Here is a 22,174-nt window from a genome sequence, read left to right as displayed (position 1 = left end):
GTGTCATGTCATGATTATGAAGGTGTCATGTTAGTCTTATGCACACCCCTTCAAGTAAAGTGTTACCGGCTTTTTATAAGAAAAAACAAAACAAAAGTTCTGTTTTTGGCAAATTGAAAGGCACTTTTCACACCAAAAGTGAAATGACGCAAGAGAAGAAAGTTCAAGACTCTTACTTCAGCAATAAAATAATGAGTTTGCATTTGACAGTTTTTTTTTCTTTTTTTCTGAGGAATACTGAATCTGTTTTTGTGCAAAAGAGTAAATGCTGGCTCACATTTAGTCTAGAACGACAATACCATCATGTTCACACAGCGCACACAACACTGTATCTCACTCCTGATTTGTCTCAGCATGAGGACAGGAGAGCTGTCAGTCAACACGTGAAAAACAATTTTTCAGGATTCTTTGATGAATTGACAGTTCCAAAGAGCAGCTTTTATTTAAAACAGATAACTTTTGTAACATTATATTATTATATTATATACATTATATTATATAATTCTTTACTGTCACTTTTGATCAATTTAATGCATACTTGTAGCCTGACTTCGTCACTCATATTCTAGTCAGAATGTGAGTCTGATACTGCTCTATAGGGCTTTGATTATGAGGCGTGTCTTAACCGAACCAGGAAAAAAAAAACACTCTGCACTCAATTGGATAGACCTACAACCAATCAGAGCAACGCAGTAAGTGACGTATGTTGAGCTACGCATAATTATCAACAGAACTCAACTACACGCGCGCTGGAAGAAGTAGTAAAATAATGAGTGTTGCTTCTTTTACTTGGTCCTCCATGAGTGCGACCAAAGGAGAAACCACAACGACCGCAGGGCTTTCATTGCGTCCCGTCTTCTTAGCGACCATCGGAGCCAGCTGATAAATTAAACGTTTGCCGAATCCCGTAGGAAGGACGGCAAACACATCTTTCCGATCGACAAATGCCTTGATTGCAGTTCTCTGTTCGTCTTTTAAAATGAATGCGCTGTCGATTTCTTTTACAACAGACGCGATAGCGGAATCTATAAATCTCAATTCTCCAGCTGCAGTCTTCTCTGAGGGAAACCAGTTCAACCCAAGCGCTCTTTGATAACGTGAGGATTACGTAACTGCAGATCTTCTGTCCATCATCGTATAAAGCCCGCCCTGGCAATTTGATTGGCCCGACGATTTCTGAACCGATCATAATTACTCCTCAATGGATCGAGTCCAGACCGAACTTCCCGACCAAATAATGTTGTGGGCTGGGTTCGGGCTGGCATCCAGGCTAGCATACTTGCTGAATTTAAAAGTATTAATTTCTTTAAAAAAAAATTACTGACCCCAAACTTTTGAACAGTAGTGTATACAGTACATCCCCACTTTATGTCAGAGCTCATAAGTCTGTCATGAAAGGCTAAAAATCAATGTCACCATGTAAAATATTAATGTGCTTTTGACTTTGGGAACCCAAATGTTCCCACAGAGGTTATCCAGTTATAACAGACATCATTTACATACAGAAGTCTTAGGGCTAGATTTACTAACAGCTTGCACCAACAAACCCTCTTTTGGTGTTCAAAACTACTGTCAGGATTTACTTAAGACACGCAGTGAAAAATAAGCGCTGAAAAGGCGTGGACAGGGATATTTTTGCGGCTGAACTTATTGCATATGCAATTGTAGGTGTTTCCCTTTCAGACGGAAAATTTATGGGAGGAGAGTATTTAATTGACTCATTCAAACTGATCTACTAAGGTTTGCACTCGTCAATTTATTGCTATTTGAACCATTATTTACCGCCCCAAAAAAAGCATGTCTTAAACCAGACGCTAATTTGCGCTGCTCTTGGTAGATTGCGTTGGTCATTATGGAAATGATCCGGCTGTGTCTGTGTTCTTTAATGTGCACGTCATCAGTAGATCAAGCGCAGTACTTTCCACTCCCATCTGTGCTTTTATGGGATTGTGCTAATTTACCCTGTTTAGAAAATCTGGCCCTTAACGTTACAGTAGCAAAAACAGACTTTTTTTTTTCTATTTTGGTTTAGCGAGAGAAACAATCATTAAACACTGCATTATGGCTGTTTTTAGTTCTACAAAGCTTGACTAATATAAAAATATACAAAAGAATGCCCCTAACATATTGTACCTGCATTCCATTATATTGCTGTAATAGCCATTAATAAGGAGAACATCAACATATACAGTACAGTAGTTAAGTCCTTTGTTTTTACAATAATACCGTGTGAGCGAGGCACATCCAATGTGGCAGTTTTCCAATAATATCAACATTCAATCATGTTTATTTGACTTTTGTTTTGTGTGCAATGTAGAAACAACAGCCTGAAAAGACACATATGCCGATTCCAAAAAAAGAGACCAATACCACACAGCTCTCTCCTGAGATGAGTTTACAACAACACAAATTGACTGTGAATTTTCACACTTCTACCCTCATTTCTTTTAACCTCAAGTTACTAATTATGAATATTTAGGATGCATTACAACACTGGGGGCATTTGGAAATTGCTTTATGAACATATCTGAACTCATTGCCCATACAGTAAAGGAAACCATCTGTGAAGCTCATTTGATGGAGCTCCAGAGGCCTGAAAACATTTCCATTAGCACGTTCTCTGAAGCGTTTGTGTTTGCTGTGCTACCACCACTGCATATGTTGACATCTTTATTATATCATTTGATTAAATGTCTCTAAAGGGGCAGACACCAAAAACATCTTCCTGTAATTATCCAGAGGATTGTCTCCTTGTGGCTAGTGGGGTCTGTTTGAGATTTGTGCCGTATGGGAAAAGCTCCTGATAGAATGGTTTTTGTTTGCATGGCAGGAAGACACAGCAGATGTGTGCTAGTGGGACACACAAGTCTCAGTCCTACATGTGTCAGCGCCTGATTCTAATTGTACTGTTGGACTGGGACCAAACTAGGCTCACCATGATAAGCGATAAATCACATTTCTTCCATGTTAGTCTGAGTTTTTGTTCTAACAAGCCATGACTGTCAACAGTGCTCGGCATTAAAACATTGTGACAGTCGATTTTTACAGTCTCAGAATAGTACAGCATAGCCACTGGCCATTTAGAGCTTGCACACACAATGGCAAGAGCAACTGCAACTTCTGGATGCTTTATTTTATCAGGCCACATGGAAAGAAAGTCATGTTAGTACAATGAGTAGATTTTCCAAGGTTTGCAAGGTTCGTGAATCTTAGAAAGAGGTTTTTGTTTGAGATAATTAACCTTATAATAATAACCCCTACTTATAAATCAAATTTTTAAGGCCAACATGATGAAAACTTTGCTGAAAAACCTGTTGTACACAATCAACCACATGCCTTCTACACAGTTACCTTGAGGATTATTAGGAACACCATACTAATACTGTGTTTGACCCCCTTTCGCCTTCAGAACTGCCTTAATTCTACGTGGCATTGATTCAACAAGGTGCTGAAAGCCTTCTTTAGAAATGTTGGCCCATATTGATAGGATAGCATCTTGTAGTTGATGGAGATTTGTGGGATGCACATCCAGGGCACGAAGCTCCCGTTCCACCACATCCCAAAGATGCTCTATTGGGTTGAGATCTGGTGACTGTGGGGGCCATTTTAGTACAGTGAACTCATTGTCATGTTCAAGAAACAAATTTGAAATGATTCGAGCTTTGTGACATGGTGCATTATCCTGCTGGAAGTAGCCATCAGTGGATGGGTACATGGTGGCCATAAAGGGATGGATATGGTCAGAAACAATGCTCAGGTAGGCCGTGGCATTTAAACGATGCCCAATTGCCACTAAGGGGCCTAAAGTGTGCCAAGAAAACATCCCCCACACCATTACACCACCACCACCAGCCTGCACGGTGGTAACAAGGCATGATGGATCCATGTTCTCATTCTGTTTACGTCAAATTCTGACTCTACCATCTGAATGTCTCAACAGAAATCGAGACTCATCAGACCAGGCAACATTTTTCCAGTCTTCAACTGTCCAATTTTGGTGAGCTCTTGCAAATTGTAGCCTCTTTTTCCTATTTGTAGTGGAGATGAGTGGTACCTGGTGGGGTCTTCTGCTGTTGTAGCCCGTCCGCCTCAAGGTTGTGCGTGTTGTGGCTTCACAAATGCTTTGCTGCATACCTCGGTTGTAACGAGTGGTTATTTCAGTCAAAGTTGCTCTTCTATCAGCTTGAATAAGTCGGCCCATTCTCCTCTGACCTCTAGCATCAACAAGGCATTTTGTTGACAGGACTGCTGCATACTGGATGTTTTTCCCATTTCACACCATTCTTTGTAAACCCTAGAAATGGTTGTGCGTGAAAATCCCAGTAACTGAGCAGATGGTGAAATACTCAGACCGGCCCGTCTGGCACCAACAACCATGCCACGCTCAAAATTGCTTAAATCACCTTTCTTTCCCATTCTGACATTCAGTTTGGAGTTCAGAAGATTGTCTTGACCAGGACCACACCCCTAAATGCATTGAAGCAACTGCCATGTGATTGGTTGATTAGATAATTGCATTAATAAGAAAATGAACAGGTTTTCCTAATAATCCTTTAGGTGAGTGTATATTTCACGATGAACACTGACTGGACTGAAGCAATGTAGTTTTACTTATCAATACATCTTCGTTTTTTTCTTTCTTTTTTAAAATAATATAAAAATGTGACTATCAAATATGATAATGTTAAAAGGTCAAGGGTCAAGAGCCCAACTAAAGCAAGCACTGATCACCATAATGGTGACTTCAAACTTTGAACATCTAAACCTCTGTTAATTTAATGCCATTCATTGAGAACTCCCCACTTCTACAGAGGTATGTTGTCGAGAACAACAGTAATGCAGCGTGATTTGTTAAGCCAGCAAACTCATATGCATGCTGACAGGGGCGTAGGGATCATTTCAAATGTCAAGTGTAATATCAAGTGTAATTTTTTCTGACATTTGTCTAGTTGATAGGGTTTATTTTTTACATTTTTTTTAAAATCTTTTGCTTTTACTTAGCTAATTTGCTCAAATAAAACAAACCACAAATTTGTATTCTATAATATTTTTTTCTTTATTTTCCTTATGACAACTTTATGATTGGTTTATTTACTACAAACCCTTGTGCATTAAGTCATCGTGGATTTTTTTTTACCACAGAATAAAGCAAAAACATTTTTTTTATCGTAATCGTGTGTTTATTGTCTTCACGTTTCATCAGTCAAAATGGTTCAGCTTTAGCTGGATGCCTTTGTCCATATAAGGGGTTTCCTGGAAAGTCACAAGTGTAATGACTTCTATGATTCTCACCTGTGGACTTTCTGCGCGAGGGCGCCCTCCGGCTTCCAGTATGAATAAAACACACTCCCTAATGTTCACATCGCCTCGTTTTGGATAAGAATAAAACACCAGATCATACATAGACTGTCTTGTCTCTTTGAATTTAAATCTAGTTTTATTAACATTGGCCGATGAAAACAGCTACGTGAACACACTACCCGAGAAAAGTGCGGGGCACAAATTTACGTTTCTTAAAGTGCGAGGGACATATTATACGCCCATGTCATACTGCATGTCAGTTTTGACCACAAAAGATGAGGTAATTTGATTGGATGTCATTTTATGGCACTACCATTTTACTGTTTTTAAACTAGAGGTGGCATTTTGCCTGTTAGAAATACACAATCCCTTTTAATGTTATTTTAAGGTGGGTAGAAGTAAACGAACGGCAAAACTCCGCATTTTGTCCGTGTACCCCCTTTTACCTCACACACCCCAGTTTGAACCACTGGACTAGAATAAGCTGAAGTCATCCAGTCTTCATACTGAAATGAAAAATTCTGCCGGTGCAAGGGTATTATTAATGTTGCATCACACCGGAACGTGAAAACCCCCAATTAAGCCTGAAAAATGACTGTAAATGTTAATGAAGCCCCTTTTTAAACTGTTTATTGGATGTGCTACTATGCACTAAGACCTGATATTGCACATATTGTCTGAGAAACTTTTTAATTGGCTGTTTTTGATGGATATAACTGAATGATTCGATCTGAAAACAAGTGGCTTAAATAAGATTGATGTGGATTAGTCCGACGGTTTTGTATTAATCTGACTGGATGCAGCCGTTGTCTCACCTGTGCCACCTCCTCAAAGTCATCATGGCGTTTCTGGAGGGCTCTGGCTCTGTGCAGGGATTTGCCCACACCTGTGTGTTTACTGAGGAAAGCCTCTCCATGGTTCTCTATCCAGTCAATCACCTGCAACACACAAACAAACACAATCCAGTAAGTGCACTGACAATCACAACACAGAGCCGAAAGAGAGTCTATCAAGCAAGCTTCTGTTTTCCCTAGTCCGTTCAATTAATGTTACATATAGAAAGCCAGTTATAACACACACACCAGTGCCAGTGACTGCTCGCATACTCTCATGGGCATATGAAGGAAGAGTGATCAATCAGCATCGGTTTTCTGTCCAATAGTGATCCAAAGACTCTTTTTCATCATCCCTAGGGACACTGTGTTGCAAATAACATTCCCCCAGCGACATCTTTAGATTAGACTGATGTGAAATGTGACTTAGGCAACACAATCAAACACTAGAAATCCAGCAATGCTGACATGCTCAAACTAAACACTGAGAAAGTTTTTAAAATATATAAACGTGCAGAACAATCTCCCCTTATTGTCTATGTGCATTAATTGTGTTTATATAAACAGAACAAAAAACTTAATGTTTAGAGGTTGCTCTTTTATAGCTGAGGAGACTGAAAGGAAGGGTAGGCCATTTGAGAGCAGCTAGCAATAGCAAGGTAGCTTTGAAACAAAAAACTTTTCCTTTTTTTTAAAGAAAATCTGTATTAATTCTATTTTATATATTCTTGTACAGCACTTTGGTTTCAACATCTGTTGATTTAAAATGTGCTTTATAAATCAATAAACTAAACTAAACTTTGAAAGCATGAGATCCCACCCTCCTTTCAGAGCGTCTCCAAAGCCACACCTCCTTCAAAACACATGAACGATCACAGCAGAGTCTGCAAAGCGTCACAGGGACGACGTTAAATTACCTCATGTCTCAAAGCACATACAGTAACACCACAATAATAATGAACATAAACAACTTACAGAGCTCTTACTTGTACCACCTGACTGACGCAGATTCATTTCAGCGTTGATAGTGTTTACACAGAAACAAAAATCGGGTAGAATGTTAAAGGTTTCCATCTCGTAATTACGGTTATGACATGGCGTGAACGCAGCATAAGCTCGTTGATTTGGTTCAGGAGGAACTGTAAAAGGTGTCTGCTGTTTGTTTGCGTGTGATGTAGTTGCGTGAACTACATATGCTGACAGGCAGGTATGACATCAGATCGAATGGAATAATTGGATGGACATTTTTTTTGTTCCTGAGTCATCCACAGATGATGTATGTATTTATTTTTATATTTAGACCAATTCTTTTATTGATTGCTAAAAGGATGTGAAGAGAGTTTTAACCAGAATAACAAAAAGTTTTTATATAAAAAAAAAAAACGTCCTACCCTACCTTTTAATAGAGTTGTCAGTCGACTCAATCACGAATTCAACCCTGTCATGCATTTTTCGCCCAAAATTCCTTAAAAAATAAATATAGAAATAAAAATATAAAAATAAATGGGCAGGTGACATAACATCATGTTTCAACATCATATTCAAAATTTTGAAAACATTTTATTTTCATTAGTTAACATCATTTAATGCATAATGCACAAACATTAACTAACAATGAGTAATTGTTTTATAAATCCTGCTAACGTTAGTTAAAAATACATATTCATTGTTCATTGCATTAAATAATATTAACAGATACAACTTGTGATTTTAATAATGTATTAGTACAAATTTGAATTAATATAAAATAAGATTACTAAATGCTGCAGCACTTGAACAATGTTTAACAAATGGAACCTTATTGTAAAGGGTTACCAGATTATATTAAATGCATTTTTATTCAATTATAAACTTTTTCAATATGTCTCAATTACATGATACAATTTTGAGAGAAATATAGCCTGAAAATACTAAACCGATACATATCTGTGGTTTAATTGATTTAATTTTGAAACAAACACCAAGCATCTGACCACCTTTTTCTGGTTACAGTCGAGGTAAATGTGGTTCTTCTGCTACACTTGCGTGTTTGCAAGTGATACAATGATAATCAAACATGCAAACAATTGCGTCAATGAGTTCTTGTTTTTGCTACATTGATTAATGCGTCCACTTCATGTTCTAAAAACAGCTTCCTTCTTTCACACGCACATTAACAGAGGCTGATGAGATAAATATAGTCCTGCGTGATGAGTCAATCAGAAGATACGGTTGCTCACAATCTGGAGTACACAGATGGCACAGGTTACATCCACTCAATCCAAACACCTGTTTGGCCAAATAAATCAACTCATAATTCAATAACAATCAGGCATTCTGGTTTGACTATCAGTCATTGTGACTCGCAAGATGTTTGACTCAAAAAATCTGTTATGTGTGTGTTCATAACTATTGATTATGCTTTGTAATGACTGTTTACATAAAGAACCTCAGCAAATCAAACTTATGATAATAATCAAGTACAAGAAATAATCAAGGAAAAGACATAATAAACTGAGCAGACTGAGTGTTTCGTAAACAGTCAGAACTGCTATTACAATTTCTCCTGCTTTAAGATTATGAAAAGGAAAAATCTTAGAAAAAATTTAGTTTAAAATGGCAAGTTCTTAAAAGTGCCTTTGTTTAATAAAAAATTAAACGTTTTATTATTTTGGCAGACACTTTTATCCAAAGCGAATTCCATTGCATTCAAGATATTCATATTATCAGTTCCTGCATTCCCCGAAAATTTAAACCCATGACCTTGGCGTTGCTTGTCACAGTCATGTCTTATTTAGTTTCATTGTCTTGTTCTGTTTAATTTGTAGTCATGGTTCACTTTGTTACTGTTTTGCCTGTGTTCTAGTTCATCATTAGTTGCGTGTTTCCTGTTCTGTTGATCATTCCCTCTGTGTATTTAAGCCTTCAGTTTTCTCATTTCTGGTTTCCACGTTAACATTTAACGTTAATATTTTATGTGTGTAGTGTTTTCACTCTCTCAGTTTATTAAATTTTATCATAATTTGTCATTCAGCATCACTCATCTCTCTTGTCATGCCTTACCCACTACTCCAACCACTCTCTATGTGTATTCTATAACACTGGCCTCGATGAAAATTCAAAGGCATGCCTGCCCGTAGATGGTCCTAGAAGAAGCTTCGCAGAGTATCTGCAGTGGGTGCTGGTGCTGGTGCAGTGTGACTCACATTTGACCTCACTGCTGAGGACATTGCCAGCCCCACTTCGGACCCAGAGCCCAGCCCACTGTCAGCCATGCCCGCAGTGGAACAGCCAGTGCCCATCACAGACTCAAAGCCGGAGCCCGCCACGAATCCAGAGCCTGAACGTTCACCAGAGGCTATTTTAGTCTCAGAGCCTGAGCCCACAGTGGAGTCTGGACAGGTGTGTGAGCCGGCAACAGCGTCTGTCACGGAGGGCATATTAGTGGAGTTCGAGGGGATGAATTGGAGCCCCACCGACACTACCCTGCCCGAGGTGTTAAACTAAGCTGGAGCTCGATGGAATTGGTGTTGGATGAATTGGATGAAGAGTAGTTTGCTGGTCTACAGTCTCTACTGGTCCCATCCAGTTCCAAGTTATCTTCATCTCTGCTGGTTAAGCCAGTTCCCAGTCATCTCAGTCTCGCTGGTTAAGCCCAGTTCCAAGTCGTCCCAGTCATCGCTTGTGGAGCCCAGTACCAAGTCATCTCAATCATCGCTGAAAACGCACAGTTCCAAGTCATCGCTGGTTGAACCCAGAACCAAGTCATCTCAGAGGAATTTGCTGCTCTACAGTCTCAACTGGTCCCATACAGTTCCAAGTCATCTCAGTCATCGCTGGTAACACCCAATTCCAAGTCCTCTTAGTCATCGCTGGTTAAGCCCAGTCCCAAGTCATTTTCATCTCTGCTGGTTAAGCCCAGTTCCGTGTCGTCCCAGTCATCGCTGGTAGAGCCCAGTACCAAGTCATCTCAATCATCGCTGAAAATCCACAGTTCCAATTCATCTCAGTCATCGCTGGTTAAAGTCCCTGTAAAGGCAATTCTTAAAAAATTCTAAACCCATTATAAATGTTAGAAATGTATTGCTAAAACATATTACAAAGACTGTGAACTGTGAATTACTGAATTGTGGAGTTAGACCGTTAAACAGTTTTTCACCATTGCTATTTTCTGGATTTTTTGGGCGGGGCTAAAACGGGGCTCGATGACACACTGGAGCCCCTGAGCGCCTGGACACGCCCCTACTTGATGACGCACTGAGGCCACTGAGACTGGCCCCTCCCCTAACAATAGAGCACATTCGCATCAGTTTGGCGCTCAATTGCGAGTTACTGTCAGTACTATTAGTTACTACAGCCTACAGTTTGCTAGGTAGCTATGCCTTCGACACGGAAATGCGTAGGCTACTACCTGGATGCGATCATGTACAAAACAGATCGGTGTCTTTATTTAAATTTCCTAAAAACGATCACATCAAGAAGAGGTGGATTCATTTTGTGAAGAGCCAATCTTGATGGAGAGCTGAGGATCACCGCCAACACCCGCCTCTGTAGTGATCATTTTACACGGGATAGTTTAATAAACTTTCGTCGGAGACAACTGGGATTCACTGATAATCCGCTGTTACTGGTGAATGGGGCCGAACTGACTATCTCCCGCCTCGACCTTCATCTCCCCGTCCCGAAAGCAGTATCACCTAATATCACCGTCGGCAGCTTTCCCGCAAGTGGGCGTGGTTTCAGCGCAGCCAGAGAACTGGGTTTGAGAGCAGAGAATACTGCTAATTTTTTCAAGATTTTGATAGCTTATTTTATGTACTTGCCGGCTTTTTTCATCATTCAAATTTGACTGGGTGGCTAATAACACATTTTTCTGTTGTGTGACAAACTCAGAACACATACTTAATTTTGACTTTACAGGGACTTTAAGAAAAGTTCCAAGTCGTCTCAGTCATTGCTGGATAAGCCCAAGTTTCAAGTCATCTCAGTCATCGTTGGTAAAGCCTAGTTCCAAGTCATCTTCATCTCTTCATCCCACCACGTCTTCGTCTCCCAGCACTAAATCTCTTTAGTCATTCAGTACAAAGTTGTCCCCCATTGCCTCTGCCCAGCTCCAAGTCCATCCAGCATCCCTCTCCCTCCTCCTCTGCCAAAGCCATCCAGTACCTGAGCCTAATCTCTGGGGTCTCCCTTCAGCCCCTCAGCAGTCTCTGCCTGAGGCTTCCCAGTCGCCTTTGCCAGTGGATCCCTCAGTTCCACCTCAAACCTTCAAACCCCAGGTTCCACATCGCCCCTCCGACTCATCGGCTCCATCTTGGCGCAACGATCCATCTGATCCACTATGGTATGTCATTCCTCAGGCTCCGCTGGACTCCCTCATCCCTCTGGCTCCACCTTGGTCCATCGTCAACTTCTGAGTCGTCAGCTGCTCCTCGTCCCTCTGGCTCCACCTTGGTCCATCGTCAACTTTTGAGTCGTCAGCTCCTCCTCAATCCTGCACCTGTCTGGCTCTGCCGGGCTCCTCCTTCCCTCCGATTCCGCCATTGTCCTCATTTCTACTATCTATGCCCTTGTCTGCCAAGACCACATCTCCACCTCGCCCACGCCCACCTTCGGCTTAGCCGTGGCCTTCCGGACTAGTGGTGTCGACCTGGGTGTTCGGGTCTTTGGCTCCTCCTGGGTCTCCATTTCCACCTGCTCCATCTCAGTCGGTCGTCTCCCTGGTTCTGCCTGGGCTCTCCAACAAGGCTCCACCATGGCATCTCCCTCCATCGGTTCCACTGTGGGCCATCATCAGGATTTGGCTCTGGGTCACCCTCTTGCTCCTCCTGTCTGCGCTTTGGCTCCTCCCATCATAATGTGACAGTCATGTCTTTTTTATTTCCATTGACTTGTTCTGTTTCATTTCTAGTCAGTTTTCTTTGTCACTGTTTTTTTTGCCTGTGTTCTAGTTCATATGGTTTCTGATTAGTTGCACACCTGTTTCTTGATTTGTTGATCATTCCCTCTGTGCATTTAAGCCTTCAGTTTTCTCAGTTATTGTTTATTTGTTAACGTTTAACATTGTGATGTGATGTGTAATACTATTGCTCTTTATTAAAAGACTTGTCCTTATCTTTTTCAAACATTGTGACAATGCAATAATTTTGTCGTGGATAGTTACACCACCTTGACATTTTTTAACCAACCAACCAAATAAATAAATGAATGTAAAACTTATTTTATTGATTGATTGATTGATTGGACACAAATGTCACACCACTTACCCGTAGGGACTCTAATTGCAACTAAATGTTTTAAATGATGACTGTCACAGTTGGTTTTGAGTTTTGTTCATGTTCTTGTTTTCAGATCTTTTGTTTTACAATGACATTTTACAAACACAATGGTCTAAAATAAAGGTCAAGGAACCATTTTGACCTTTACCAGACAAACACAGGAAAACTAAAATATATGCATAAAAAGACAGAGACACTTAGATATTTTATGTCAGACTGGTACAGAACAGTAACTGCATGAAATGGAAATCTCATGTGTATAAAGCAGGCTGTCTCTCACACCTCCCCCAGTCTCCCCCACCATGACTCACAACCCTCGTTTACTCTGGTTATCAGGGTTTCCCAAGTAACCGAGTCAAAACCACTTGTGTACTCTGCCGATAACCCCATGACTCACTGGTGACCACAACCAATTCATTACTAAGTTCAGAAAAAAAAGCAAAGATAACAACGCAGAACCCCTCGGTTCTTATCCAAAAGGGTGTCTGACTGCCACAGATTAAGGGACAGCTCATATAAAGAACTCTAGGGAAGAGTGTGTTGAATCTAGACAGGCACAAGATTATTTTTAAATAAACAGCTCACCCAGAAATTAGCATTTCTCTTATGTGAAAAAAAAAAAGAGATGTTTCAACAGAATGTTGACAGTGAATTGGCATAGGTGCTGTCAAGCTTCAAAAAGGACATTTTCAGGATACACATTCTCATTTTTGGGTGAAGTATTCCTTGTAACTGTAAATTGTAATGAACACAAATATGACTTGTATGTGTATGAGTGTGGGAGGTCTGTTCATTTACTCTAAATAACTCAACCTACTCATTACCTGTATTTAACTACACACTTGAAGACATTTGGCCACATCTCACCCTCCATTACTCAAGAATTGCAAACATTTCAGGGTGAGACAAACTAACATCACCAAATATGGGTAATAATAACAATCTGTCTCCCAGAAAACATTCAGTATGTTGATATCTCATTCAAATCAATGATCCAAGTTTATCAGAGCCGTATGTTTGTGCTTAAAGAGTTTAGCATTTTTTATTGCATCCACCTGATCAGTGTTTGGAGGGTGAAATCTCCACCAATCAGAGATTGAGTTTCATGCATATCAGAAAATCTGTGCGTGATGCTTTAACAAATCAGTAGGTCAGATCAACTCTAAACACTCATCTATTGCAAGAGGTAAATTACATTATTTGCATGATAAATCTACAAATCATATTAATATTCCACCACCTGTTCAATTGACCAATTATTATATTTATGGTTCAATTGAAAATGAAAGATCAGTTCAGGGCCGTAAACATCACATTCCTTTCTTGTATTAGCCCATCGGTTTCTGGGTTATCTACATTGTTAATAGATTTTGTTTTATAAAGACCTATAAAATAAAAAAGCATTTAATAAAACTGATAATGGTGGTCATGGATGCTGATTGGTCAATACAGTTTTCCAGTAGACATATTGACCAATCAGTCAACTTATAAAAAATACAATACAGAAACTGCTACGAGGTAAAACCCCTATTCAACAACTATTGTGTACAGAGACCATAAAGACTATTAACCTGATTTTCAAATTGATCACTTCATCAATTTTCTAAAATAATGTTTTAAAGAAACATTTGAAATATTTATACTTAATGTTATTATTATGCAGTAAGCAATAAATCGCTCGAAGCTAAATTCCCATAAGAAAAATTACACTTTAGCCTAGTTTTAAAAAGAGTATTTAAATAATAAAATTAAGGACGAACTGATTGTAATGTTTTCGGACACTTAATTGGATGTTAATTGCAATTGATTGAAAATGTATTATAGTTTAAATTTACATTAAATGCTTTACAGTTACTCTTCACCCTATTTAAGTACAATGATGTAAGGATTTAAGTACATCTTTATATGTAATTTCATACTTCTTTGTTTACTGACAAGCATTTCACAAAAAAAAAATACTAAAAATACTTTAATGTCATTTCTATTGAAACTTGTATTTGTAATTTGTAATGCAACATTTGTAATTTAGTACATTTAAAATATTAACTTTAAATGTAATATTGAATAACAGACTACAGTTAAATGTACAATCAAGTACTTTACGTGTTTTAGTATGTTAGTCAACACATCAAAAAAGTGTACTTATTTTAAGCAACATGAAACATGATTTAAAATGTACTTTAAAGTTCATCACTTTGTAAAAAGAAAATTCAGAAGAGAGAATAGAGAGGATTAAAAACAACCAATATGCTGCTCATCATCCCTGAAACTGATACAGGAGTTGAGTAATGTCAATTTTATTGTTGACGGCAGTGTGTTTTATTGTTCTCTGCCCTGTGTTTGGCCTCTGGCTGGTCTGAATCCAGCCCCCGTTTGGGCTCTTCAGCTCTTTGGTTCTGGTTCAGATCTTGATTTGGCCGGGTCTGTTGGCTGTTTTTCAGGGCTGACCCCGGCCTGATAAACCAGAGCTGAATCCAGGCCCAGAGCTGCCACAGACCCGCTGAAAGAGGCTAATGGAGAGATATTAACTGCTCCTCTGGGCACATATCCAACACTAAAAAAATACTCAACGGAAAAAAAAAACACACGCTGTGTATATAACTGTACAACACTGAATTTATGGTGAACTGTTGTTGACAAATTCCCTCATTCAACATTCTGCACTTCAAAATTATGGGTGAATTAAAGCACATCTAAGAAAAGAAAAAAACATGATAACTATTTTATTCCCGTAGAAAAAAAGTACCATGGTAAAGTGATGTGTATATATATTCTGTCTAAGTAGGCAACTAGTTAGGAGCACTCTGTCAGTGAGAGAGCCTGAGAGAGTGTAGACATATGTGAACATTTATCTACCTGTTGGACGTCCTGCTGGAAGACACAGAGCTGCAGTCTCTGATGCAGACGAACTTTACGGTGCTGCCAGATGTTCTCCAGACGTCTCTGGTGATGCAGGACCTCATGGACCACGTCCAGAATACAGTGCACGGCTTTAGAGTAGTTAGCTGTTGCAGTCAGAGACTCTGAGTTACCAGGACTCAACGGCCGCTGAAGAACGTCAAGCAAAGCCTTACCATCCTGACTCACCTGCAGATAGAGACGTGGTCAGTTTAAATGAAACTTTTATTCAGCATTAAATTGATAAAGAGTGACAGCAAAGACATTTATAATGTGACAAGGTATTTCTATTTTAAATAAATGCTGTTCTTTTGATCTTTCTAATCATCAAAGAATGCTGAAATGTTTTCAACATTAAAAATATATATATATTAGAATGATTTTTGAAGGATCATGTGACACTGTAATGTGACTGTAGTAATGATGCTGAAAATTCAGCTTTGATCACATGAATAAATTACAGTTTAAAATACATTCAAATAGAAAACAGTTGTAATAATGGTCACTGTATTTTTGTTCAAATAAAAGCAGCTTTGGTGAGCATAAGTGATTTCTTTCAAAAACATACAACTAAAAAAAAGAAAAAAAAAAGAGCCCAAACTTATCCAAAACCCCAAATCAGAGTTTCCGCTAGAAAAAACTGGTTTCGTTTTACGGACATTTTGATGATATGCCGGTCAAATATTGCCTCTTAATTAGTCAAGCTGAGGAAAACTGGAGACAGGCTAAGTAACTTAAAAAATGACATAATCAGGCCGTATAGAATGCAACATGTTATTATTAGCAGATCATTCATTTAGTTCGCTATTAAATAAGAGATCTAGTGCTAAAATCTGTTGTTTTTGAAATCAAGCTGAGCGCTCGTGTCCGCTGCTATCAGTTGCATGGACGACGCGCTGCGCGAGTTGCACAATCTTCACTCGGACGCGCGTTTCAATCTATCGCCGTTGCGGAGACTCTCTATTCATTCCGGTGAAATCACAAAATAAAATGCACACAAACGTGTCCCTGCTTGATATAGGCTGTAACCACTGATGAACATAGGCTATTATTCAGTTTTGATGAGAGAAAAAAAAAACTGTACGAGTGTGCGGATTAGAACCACTGATCTATATAATGAGATGTTCCTGATTCACCATCGTCCGTCGCGTCTGGCCTCTGAAAAAAGCTTTTAAGGCTAGCCTGCCTGGGCCTGGCCATATTTGAAACGTCTCACTCAATCGTTCGTTGTTTAGGTCTATATTACAGCCGTTTTAGGCGTGCGCTTTATTTGAAATGCAGCATGCAATGTTGTTTCATAACTTTCAAACGGTAGAGCCTGTTCCTTTATAACATAGCCAAAGGTCGGTGTATTTTTGCTTTATACATTTTGATTGTAGGCTTATTCTCAAATTCAGATTGTGTTAGGGGGGCGGGATTATTAGGCAATTTTAATCAGACAATTTGACCGGAGAGATTTAATTTTGTCGGACATTTAATTTTTTTCCCGGCCAGTGTCCGGTAATTACCGGACAACGGAAAGCCTGCCCCAAATGATAGTGTATTTGTCTGAAATGGCTTAAAACGACAATGTTTACAATAATTTTGACCAAACAGACATTGAAACAAATTCAATCAAAATGATGCAAGAAATACAGTAGAATAACCATGGCAAGTTTTCCACAAACTTTCCAGAATAATAACCAGAAATATAACTATTACAGCTGCTCATGTTCAGGGTTTGTGTTTAAACACTTATTACTTATAAGCATGTAACTCATCGGGCATTGTTCATTTGATCTAAATGAGGTAACGTCAGGTATCTGTGATAGAAACAGAGATCCTCCACTCGAGACCTAGACTATATTTGATTGTGTAAAACTACCCTTAGTGTTTTATTGTGTACCAAGGTCAATATGACTTGTTTCCATGTTTTAAACAAGATCTACAACAGAGCACATTCTCTAATGTCAGATCTTTAAACAGAGTCACAGGTAAACGTCTGAAGAGCTTGGAAACACAGGGATATATTTTCAGTCTGAGTATCAGGGGTGGAGATCTGTGAACTAAAGTAGCACAATAACATTGTGGCGTTGTTTCCTGTTGTGTCTTCAGATTAATTAGGGCCGGTTCACTAGTTTGTTCTAGTTCAAATAACATTAGTACAGCTGTGGGTTTATTATGTAACATAAGCATCCTCAATGGACAGTTTTAGACATGACCCACATCAACTGGTGAAGTTAACTTGGTTAAAAACCACATCTTGATCCTAGAGAACTAGTCAACCAAAGACTGAGCTTGAATATCATTTTTCAGTCAAAAATACAAGAAAAGGAAGTATCCTCAAAACTATGTTCCTTCTTAGAGAGAAATGGTATCTACAAGGATTTCCAATCAGGATTTAGACTGTATCAAAGTACTGAGACAGCTCTCATCAGAGTTACAAATTACTTGCTCTTATCATCCGATCATGATTGCATCTCTCTATTAGTGTTACTGGACCTTAATGCTGCTTAAACCTTTGACACTATCAAACCCCAACATTCTTTTGAATAGGTTCGGAAATTACATTTTGCATTAGTGGAACCGCATTGCCATGGTTCAATTTGTACTTATCTGACCATCATCAATTTGTAGTGAATGAAGAGGTTAATGAAAATCATTATGGGGAACCGCAAGGCTCAGTACTAGGACCGTTGCTTTTAATCCTATACATGCTACCCTTGGGAGATATTATTAGAAAACATGGTGTTAGTGTTCACTGTTATGCTGATGATACTCAGCTCGATATTTCTTTGCAGTCTGACGAAACGTCTCAGGTTACTACTGTAACCATAGTTCCCTGAGAAAGGGAACGAGACGATGCATCATCGACGCTTTGGGAACGCCCCCAGCGTGAATGCGTCTGAGCATCAATGTCAACTAGTCCAATGGAAAGAATGAGTGTCACCGGCGGGTGACGTCATGACCAGGAAGGCATAAGAGCACATCCGGTGAAACGCGGCATTAGCTTCAAAAAGTCGAAGCAAGCCGATCACAGGGATGCAGGAAGTATGGCAGGGTGACGCATCGTCTCGTTCCCTTTCTCAGGGAACTATGGTTACAGTAGTAACCTGAGACGTTCCCTTTCGAGGGAACTCGCGATGCGTCATCGACGCTTTGGGAACGAGAATACCCAAAACGCCAGAATTCCAAGTACCTGAGTGTCAGTCTGTTGGAACTAAGCACTAAGCACCTGAGAACCTGGGGCAGCATCCAGGTCCAAACTGTAAAACCTGACGAATGTGAGCGGTGAGGACCAGCCTGCCGCATCACAAACGTCTTGAAGAGAAACTCCAAAAAGTAAGGCTTTAGAGGCCGCCATACCCCTCGTAGAGTGAGCTCTGACCGCCAAAGGACACGGCTGGTCAGAGTACTCGTATGCAAGTGAAATAGCCTCAACTATCCACTTACTAACCGTCTGTTTAAAAGCAGGAAGACCCTTCTTAGGTGATCCAAAGCAAATAAATAACTGGTCGGACTTCCTCATTGAAGATGTCCGATGAACATAAGTATCCAGTGCTCGCACTGGACACAAGAGGTTCAGCCTTTCCTGGTCCGCAGATGTAAAAGGAGGACAGAAACCTGCAGCACAATAGGCCTCGGAATAATGGTAGGCACCTTTAGAACATATCCATGTTTCGGGTAAGATTGCCTTGGCCATCCCCGGTGCACTCAAGGCAGGTGGGGACCGAAAGGGCCTGAAGGTCTGACTCTAATAGGGACGAAATAGCTAGCAGAAAATAGTCTTAAAAGAAAGGAACTTCTCTGAGACCAAATCTAAGGGCTCGAAGGGAGCCCCAGATAGGCCTTCTAGAACTATTGCAAGGTCCCAAGCCAGCACCCTAGTGCAAGTTGCAGGCCTCAGCCTCAAAGTGCCACGAAGGAAACGAGTGATCAGGGGGTCTCGACCCAAAAATGTACTACCCACCAGGGCGTGGAGAGCCGCAATGGCCGCCACGTATACCTTAAGCGTGGAAGGACATAGACCTGATACAAAGCGTTCTTGCAGAAACTCGAATACTGTGTTTACTGAACAGTTAACCGGATCCCACTGACGCTGGTAACACCAAGAAGTGAAAAACTCTCGAAATAGTGAATATAGTTTCCTCGTAGCGGGAGCTCTGGAGATTAGAATGGTCTCAATAACCTCGGTTGAGAGACCACTCTCTATGAGTTGGGCCCCCTCAGAGGCCAAACCCACAGTTTCCAAATCCCCTGCCGGGGGTGCAATATTGCATCCTCTGCCTGAGACAGAAGGTCTCTCCTGATCGGGACCTCCAAGGGAGGTCCGTCGAGGAGAAAAATTAGGTCCGCAAACCAAATTCAGCTCGGCCAGGGTGGTGCTACTAAATAGGCTTATTCCATCCTGGCGGAATCACTCCAGAACTCCTGGGAGCAGAGCAACAGGGGGAAATGTGTACAGACGTAGCCTCAGCCACGTCTGCACCATAGCAACCAGCCCCGAGGGGACTGGTTGAGTGAGGGATAACCAGAGTGGACAGTGCGTCGTATGCTGAGACGAGAACAAATCCACTTCTGCCTGGCCATAAAACTCCCATATTTGCTCCACTGCCTCGGGGTGGAGTCCCCTGGCCTCAGCCCCTGCCTCGACAGGGTGTCTGCTCCAATATTCTGGCCCCCCTGGAATATACACTGCCCTCAGACAGCGTAATTTCCTGAGGGACCAAAATAATAGGCCACCAACGTGTTGTCTGTGGGTCAAGAACCAGAGTTTCCTCCATATAACCAAGGCGCGGGGATACTGCCGCGTGATCTTTATCGTACGGAGTGGGTTTCCCCTCAGGGAGAACCCTCTGGTCCTGAGCCACCACTGTAAAGGTCTCACGTACAGCAGGTCAAAGGGTATCACATTGAACGCTGCTGCCCTGAGGCCTAACAGTCACTGTTTCAGAACAACACATGATGGCCCCTCAGGTCTGGGAGGAGATGTCTTAACGCATTGAAGATGACCATCATCTCTAGGCAATTCATGTGCCAAGCGAGATGATGACTCCTCCCAAGCCCTGAGCTGAGCGGCCTTCCAATACCGCTCCCCAGCCGGTGAGGGAAGCATCTGTCGAGATAGCAACTCGATGGCAAAGAGCTCCCAACACCGGACCCTGGGTTAAGAACCAGTGTTTCCTCCATATAACCAAGGCACGAAGGCACCGCCGCGTGATCTTGATCATACGAAGAGGGTTTCCCCTCGGGGAGAACCCTCTGGTCCTGAGCCACCACTGCAAAGGTCTCATGTACAGCAGGCCAAAAGGTATCCCGTTGGACACTACTGCCACAAGACCCAACAGTCTCTCGAACTGTTTTACAGTGCGTGACTGGCCTAGCCTCAGCTCTTTTGTGGCTGTTAGGATAGCAGCTACACGAACGGGCGACAGAGTGGCCCGCATCGTCACTGAATCCCATACCACACCAAGGAAAGTGGTTCTCTGTAATGGAAAAAGCACACTCTTCTTGGCATTGAGCCTCAACCCCAACATCTGCATATGAGCGAGAACGACACCTCGGTGCCGAACCGCTAACTGTTCTGATTCCGCTAGAATCAGCCAGTCATCTATGCAATTCAGAATGCGTATACACTGCAGCCTGGCAGGGCCAGAGCTGCGTCTACACACTTCGTGAATGTGCGGGGTGATAGAGCTAGACCGAAAGGAAGTGCCTGATACTGGTGTTCTTTGCCCCAAAGAAAACCTCAGGAACCTCCTGTGCTGAGGGAGGATGGAGATATGGAAGTATACGTCTTTTAGATCTATCGTGACAAACCAGTCCTCGGATCTGATTTGAGTCACAATCTGTTTGAGTGTCAGCATCTTGGACTTGAGTTCCAGCACCAAACACTCCAACAGACGAAGATCTAGTAAGTGACGCAGCTCTCCATCCTTTTTTGGAGAAATGAGATAACGACTGTAAAGACCCGACGCAATGTCGGGTGAGTACACCTGCTCTATAGCTTTTTTTGCTCACAGGGTTTGGACGAGAACCAAATCTGCCTCTTACTACTAACTGCAGGACCCATAGAGATATATTTGGCAGTAGCTAATGCGCTGCCAGAAAATCTACCAAGGGAACCAGCCCCTCGAGGCTGGCCTCTGATGTAATAAAGACAGCCAGCTCGGGGACCTGAAGCATACTGGCAGGAACCACCCGAACTGACTGTTTTCGAACCCCCCTCAGAGGGCGCGAGTCCGACGCAACGTCGAGTTGACGCTGCGCCAGAAGCTCGCTTGGAGACCGCTGCGCCCCGAGCACCAAGGGTGGCGGGTTGGCAGAATGATCCCCTGAGGGCACCGAGATGGAAAGGGCACCGTATAATGAGGTGTACACCATTCCACCCCGATTGGGGCTGCCCTCACCGGTCTGACGCCGGTGGCGCCAGACCTTTTCCTTCGAGCCGAAGCTTTCTCAGCATGAAGAACGGTCCTCGGATCCGGCTTCTGCTTTGAAGGCTTTGGCTGCTGTGTTGTGTATGAGAAACTAGACGGCTGGAGCTGCTCACGCCCAGCAGCCCCAGGGGGTTGGACATAGCGAGGGAGAGATTATATTGTATCTTTCTCCATGATTCCCATCAAATTGAGCCAGAGGTGTCTCTCAGTGACCACAAGGGCTGCCATCCCTGAGAGATAAATCTGTGGCCCGACGAAGTTCTCAAACCCCATCGGGCCAAACTCCCTCACTTCTGTCCAAATACCACAGCAGGTCAGCCTGATATGCTTGTAGCACTGCTATAGTGTGCAAGCAGGCTCCTGCTAGACCCACTGCCGTAAATGCTTTTCCCACTAGATTAAAAATAGTTTTCTTTAATGGATTAGTGAGAGAAGCCTTCAGGGTCGATACTGAACCGGGAGACAG

At 41.4% G+C, this 22,174-nt stretch overlaps 1 protein-coding gene across 1 annotated transcript in view; it reads right to left on the bottom strand.

Moving 5' to 3' along the window:
- LOC130086066 (kalirin) overlaps positions 1 to 22,174 on the bottom strand; it is a gene marked incomplete at its 3' end in the record, with an annotated part of 206,423 nt that overhangs the window by 58,582 nt on the left and 125,667 nt on the right. Inside the window, exons 9-10 of the mRNA XM_056252176.1 lie at positions 15,248 to 15,478; positions 6,117 to 6,239 (exon numbers count right to left, since the gene is read on the bottom strand). Coding sequence (XP_056108151.1) covers positions 6,117 to 6,239; positions 15,248 to 15,478 — 354 coding nt within the window. The remainder of the gene's footprint in view (positions 1 to 6,116; positions 6,240 to 15,247; positions 15,479 to 22,174) is intronic.

This window comes from Rhinichthys klamathensis, unplaced genomic scaffold, assembly GCF_029890125.1.
Source record: "Rhinichthys klamathensis goyatoka isolate OS25496 unplaced genomic scaffold, OSU_Roscu_1.1 h1tg000093l_1, whole genome shotgun sequence".
Lineage (NCBI taxonomy): Eukaryota > Metazoa > Chordata > Actinopteri > Cypriniformes > Leuciscidae > Rhinichthys > Rhinichthys klamathensis.
Note: the sequence above shows the minus strand (reverse complement) of the source record. Positions and strands in the feature narration are given on the sequence as shown.